Here is a 5,283-nt window from a genome sequence, read left to right as displayed (position 1 = left end):
TCATGGTCTGTCCTGTGCAGAAAGACAAAACATTAAATTATTTCTTTATTAAAACCTCTGTAACTTTGCTCCAGTTCAATTCAGCAGCATGAATCTTTGCACAGGTGATGTCCACAAGTGGATTTATGGTTTCCAAGAGTTTTTAGCCTGATTCATTATGGTTTTAAATAGGTTATAAACTGTATAATGAAGAAATTATTCAGGTGAGTGTGAAAAAAATAATTATGTTCCATCCTTAACATCTCTAAAACTACAGCAGCTGTTTTATTACACTTCTGATGAAATCTCCCAAATGTTAGCTTTATTTTGACACCAAGACTATTTAAGTAGAGTTTGTAAATGCCTGAGATACACTCAGTTACCGTTCGTTCGTTCGTTCGTTCGTTCGGTCGGTCGTTAGTTCGTTCGTTCGGTCGGTCGGTCGGTCGGTTGTTCTGTCGGTCGGTCCGTTTGTTCGTTCGTTTGGTCGGTCGTTCGTTCGTTCGGTCGGTCGTTCGTTCGTTCGGTCGGTCGGTCGGTCCGTTCGGTCGGTCGTTCGTTCGTTCGGTCGGTCGTTCGTTCGGTCGGTCGGTCGGTTGTTAGTTCGTTCGTTCGGTCGGTCGTTCGTTCGTTCGTTCGGTCGGTCGGTCGGTTGTTCGTTCGGTCGGTCGTTCGTTCGGTCGGTCGGTTGTTAGTTCGTTCGTTCGTTCGGTCGGTTGTTCGGTCGGTCGGTCCGTTCGTTCGTTGGGTCGGTCGTTCGTTCGTTCGGTCGGTCGGTTGTTCGTTCGTTCGTTCGGTCAGTCGGTCGGTTGTTCGTTCGTTCGGTCGGTCGGTTGTTCGTTCGTTCGTTCGTTCGGTCGGTCGGTCGTTCGTTCGGTCGGTCGGTTGTTAGTTCGTTCGTTCGTTCGGTCGGTCGGTTGTTCGTTCGGTCGGTCGGTCATAGATGATTCTTTTTCTCAAACTTCAATAAACTCTGTGCAATGGTTTAGGATATATTTTGCTAACAGACGGTGTTGTATAAGGTACCACAAAGTGATACTTACCAAAAAATTACTTTAGTAAAAGTTTAAGTCTCCTTTAGGAATATTACTTGAGTAAAAGTCTTAAAGTATCTGATATTTTTTGTACTTCAGTATTAAAAGTAAAAGTATTGATTTAAAATGAGCAGTTAGATTTTCTGTAAGGACATTTATTAGGAAAAAATGCTGAAATGACTATATCATATAAAAATAATGTTAAATTTAGGATGCACTACTGTTTCAGTTTATATACATATATCAAGGCTGCACAAAGCTTTTCTCAAAAATAAAAATCTATCTGAGGGCTGCAGCCAAATGTAATAATATAATTCATGAAATACAAATACTTCTTAAGTACAGTCCTTTTATTTTAATGATTCTGTCCTGCTGGAGTGTGACATGATTTGTTTGTGTTCAAACTAATACACTATCAGAGTTTTATATATTTATACTTCTCATTCAACCACAGTTAAATTCACTCTATCTAGGAGGCTCAGTTTATATGGATAGTTTTTATTTTTTACAATAACCAGCTGGAATAAAAACAAGCAAAACTGAAATTAACGACTTTCTACTTCGTCTTTTTAAAATTGTCTTAAGATAACTGTGTGAAAATGTAAGAAGTAGAAGTAAAAAAGTAGGCTGAAAAATAATTACTCAAGTAAAGTACAAATACCCAAAAATTGTACTTAAGTACAGTAAAGAACTTGTACTTAGTTACTTTACAACACTGTTACAGACAGACACGGACTCGCTCGCCTTGCAGCGGCGGGTGATAATGGTCCTTCAACGTCTCACGAGACGTTCACGGTCATCTAGAATTTCTAAATGCAAATGCAGCCGCAGCCCTTTAATTCAAATAAACTGATGGACGCAGGATGTGGATGCAAATAAAACCCATAAATCATGTCAGGATATTTTTTTTCCCACTTCAGCTGAAATGCAAAAAAAGCGGCCTCCACCCCACCCCCCCACACCCCCCTCAGCTCCGGTCTCGACTCACGTCGAGCTCTTCCCCCGGGAGTCCTTGCAGGGAAGTGGTGGTTCCGGGCCAGATAACGGGGTCAGAGGAGCGTCCGCCGGTTCAGCCATCAGAACCATAGTTCGGGTTTCATGTCTGCTTGTCGCTCCTGTCGGTTCCCACCGTCCTGGCGGGCAGAGCTGGGAGATTACAGGAAGTCCTGAAAAGTTTTTGTTTGGGACGAGGCAGACACGGAGGAGGAGCCGGGAAAAGAGGGGAGGAAGCGGCTGGGAACAACGTCAGGAGGAGCCGGGGAGGGAGAGGACGCAGCGGGCTTCCTCACATCCAGCAGAAGCAGAACTGGATCTAACTGAAACTAAAGGTCCGGCTGCTGTAAGTGTGTGTAACTTTAAATGAAACCCTTCTTTAAGATTAAATGACCATAAATAAAACCATAAAACTTTTAAAACTGTCGCTCAAAAAACTAAAGTGTATTTAGGAGTGATGTCCAGCAGGGGGCAGCAGAGACTAAATAATTTAAACTCATTTTCTTTTCCCTGTGATCTTTATAAATTTATAAACAAGATAATACAAAATATAAAATTAAAAAACTGATTTCCTAAGACAAAACAGCGCAGTTTCTTAAGACATTATGTGACTGAAAAAAAACAAAATTGATTCACAAAATGACAAGTTTCTAAAATAAAATGAGTGCAAAATAATCACTAAATAAATAAACAAATGAAAACTTTATGATCTAAAGTTGTTAATATTGAAACAGTAATTAAAACAGAATGAATATCAGTTGTGATCCAGTTATAAAGTGGCATTCTACAGAGCTATTAGTAGTCAACATCTTACATGCAGCAGAAATTATTCCAAACACAATCAGTTTAAAATACTGGATAAGGCGGCACAGTGGCTCAGTTGGTAGAGATGATGCCTCTCAGCAAGAAGGTCACCGGTTCAAATCCCGGTCCGGGGACCTTTCTGGGTAGAGTTTGCATGTTCTCTCCGTGCATGTGTGGGTTCTCTCCGGGTACTCCGGCTTCCTCCCACAAACATGACATGACTGTTAGGTTAATTGATAACTGAGTGAGTGAGAGAGTGAATGGTTGTTTGTCTCGTTTGTCTCTATGTGAGGCCCTGTGATGGACTTGTGACCTGTCCAGGGTGTACCCCGCCCCTCGCACTGTGACTGCTGGTTATGGGCACCAGTGACCCCCATAAGCCTGAAAAGGAAGAAGCGTGTACAGAAAATGGACGAATGGATGGATGGACAATCAGTTTAAAATATGAGGCAATCTAGAGTCTCAAAACAATTAATCAATGGACAGGGAACTTGACTAGTGTGAACAAAGTCACTAACTGTTAGTGACTTTGTTTCACACTTTGTCAAGTTCTCTGTCCATCCAAGTCACTAACCTGGTTCTCTGTTGTTTAGAGCTCCTGATCCCTGTGACGCTAGGATCCAGAACCAGCTGCCTGTTTTTAAATAAAACTTTAAAACTGCTCTGGTGTGTGGCAATTTAGTGAAACTCATTTACCCAGTCTTAACACCTGTCCAGGTGTCTCTGGTGAACTGGAGACCTGTCCAGGTGTCTCTGGTGAACTGGAGACCTGTCCAGGTGTCTCTGGTGAACTGGAGACCTGTCCAGGTGTCCCCTGCCTTCACCCAAAGGCAGCGAGGACAGGTTCCAGCCCCACCCTGACCCTGATTAGGAACATGGTGGACAGGAGGAGGATTTTTCTTTATAGCAGGAAACAGACATTTAATTATAAAACATGATTTATTTGATGTTAATCTGAATCAGTTTAGTGTTGTTTGTTAATATATTTGACAGTTTTGTAGGAATGAACACGTTTGTAATGTTTTTTCAAAATAAACCTGCTTCTTATGACTTCTGTAACATGTTTTTAATAAAATATTATCAGTAAAAACCTCAAATCATGCCCTTTCTAAGAATTATTAGAACTCTAGAAGAACTTTAACTCTTGTAGATAAAGGATAACAGTTAGAAAACGCAACTATCAAAAAACTTCCTCCTGACAATAATTTATTTACCACATTTTAAATACTGATTATAATCTGGGCCAGAACCACAGGCACCAGAGGACATTACAGCACAAGCACAGACCTTCACCTCCATACCAGTTTGTCCATCCTGTTCCTGTCCCTTTCAGTACATCCAGCCCCCAGCAGACCACTCCATAGAAAACGGCAGATGCTACCATCGTGTCGTATAGTGTCTTTAACAGAGTCCTGCAGACACCGATGGACCTCAGCCTCCTCAGTAGGTGGAGTCGACTCTGGCCCTTCTTATACAGGATGTCTGTGTTTGTAGTCCAGTCCAGCTTGTTGTTGAGGTGAACACTCAGGTACTTGTAAGAGTCCACTGTCTCAATGTCTTTTCCCTGGATGTTCACCGCTGCTGTGGGGGGTGACTTCCTCCTGAGGTCTATGACCATCTCCTTTGTCTTGCTGACATTGATTTGGAGAATGTTGGTCTCACACCAGCCAACAAAGTCACTGATGACCCCCCTGTATTCTTCATCATTCCCGTCAGATACGCATCCATTGATGGTCGTATCATCCGAACTTCTGAAGGTGGCAGTGGTCCGAGTTGTACCTGAAGTCTGAAGTGTACAGTCTGAAACGGAAGGGTGAGAGAACCGTGCCCTGTGGTGCCCCCCGTGCTGCAGACTACCACATCAGACACACAGTCATGGAGCCTCACATACTATGGCCTATTGGTGAGGTAGTCGATGGTCCATGCTGTCAGCTGCCTGTCCACTCCCGCTCCCTCCAGCTTCCCTCTCAGCAGAGCAGGCTGGATAGTGTTGAAAGCACTGGAGAAGTCAAATAACATGTGTAAGAGTGAGCTTAAAGTGAATTAAGCTTTTCCCACATCTCTCATACACAAGGTTATGAGGAAACTTTTACCAGGGTATTTCTCATTACTTGTTAATATCTTGACTGTGCGAAGTGAAAAGTGACGCAATAAGTGAACGTTCAGACGAGTTCAAGTTGATTCATAAAAGACTATGCAATCATTTATTTACACAAATTGAACAGATCATAAGTTACACTTGATTGTGGTCATTCCTATAACAAGTGTCAGACTTAAATGAGATAAAACCCGCGTCCGAATTTCAATTCACATCAACTCAGATTACTTATATAGAACAGTAAAACGATCAGCTCTGATATTAACAACTAAATAATTTTTATGGCACTTTTAGCTTAAGTTTTGGCAAATTAAGAACAAGGAAAGAAGGAAAGTAAGATTAGTAGGTTACTACTTCTTTTACTTTATCAAAGTG

General features: G+C 41.9%; 1 protein-coding gene and 1 long non-coding RNA gene across 3 annotated transcripts in view; one reads left to right on the top strand and one right to left on the bottom strand.

The window, feature by feature from the left end:
* Positions 1-2,200, bottom strand: part of LOC106530708 (GRAM domain-containing protein 3) — a 27,006-nt gene extending 24,806 nt beyond the window's left edge. Inside the window, exon 1 of the mRNA XM_014026399.1 lies at positions 2,002-2,200. Coding sequence (XP_013881853.1) covers positions 2,002-2,099 — 98 coding nt within the window. The 5' untranslated portion in view covers positions 2,100-2,200. The remainder of the gene's footprint in view (positions 1-2,001) is intronic.
* Positions 2,201-2,278: 78 nt separating this feature from the next.
* LOC106530709 (uncharacterized) overlaps positions 2,279-5,283 on the top strand; it is an 88,261-nt gene continuing 85,256 nt past the window's right edge. For both annotated transcript variants that reach the window (XR_001311823.1, XR_001311824.1), the window contains exon 1: positions 2,279-2,352. This is a non-coding gene — a long non-coding RNA (uncharacterized LOC106530709). The remainder of the gene's footprint in view (positions 2,353-5,283) is intronic.

The sequence above is a fragment of the Austrofundulus limnaeus genome, unplaced genomic scaffold (assembly GCF_001266775.1).
Source record: "Austrofundulus limnaeus strain Quisiro unplaced genomic scaffold, Austrofundulus_limnaeus-1.0 Scaffold549, whole genome shotgun sequence".
Taxonomy (NCBI): Eukaryota; Metazoa; Chordata; class Actinopteri; order Cyprinodontiformes; family Rivulidae; genus Austrofundulus; species Austrofundulus limnaeus.
The sequence above is the reverse complement of the archived record's forward strand: the minus strand, read 5'-3'. Positions and strand labels throughout refer to the sequence as shown.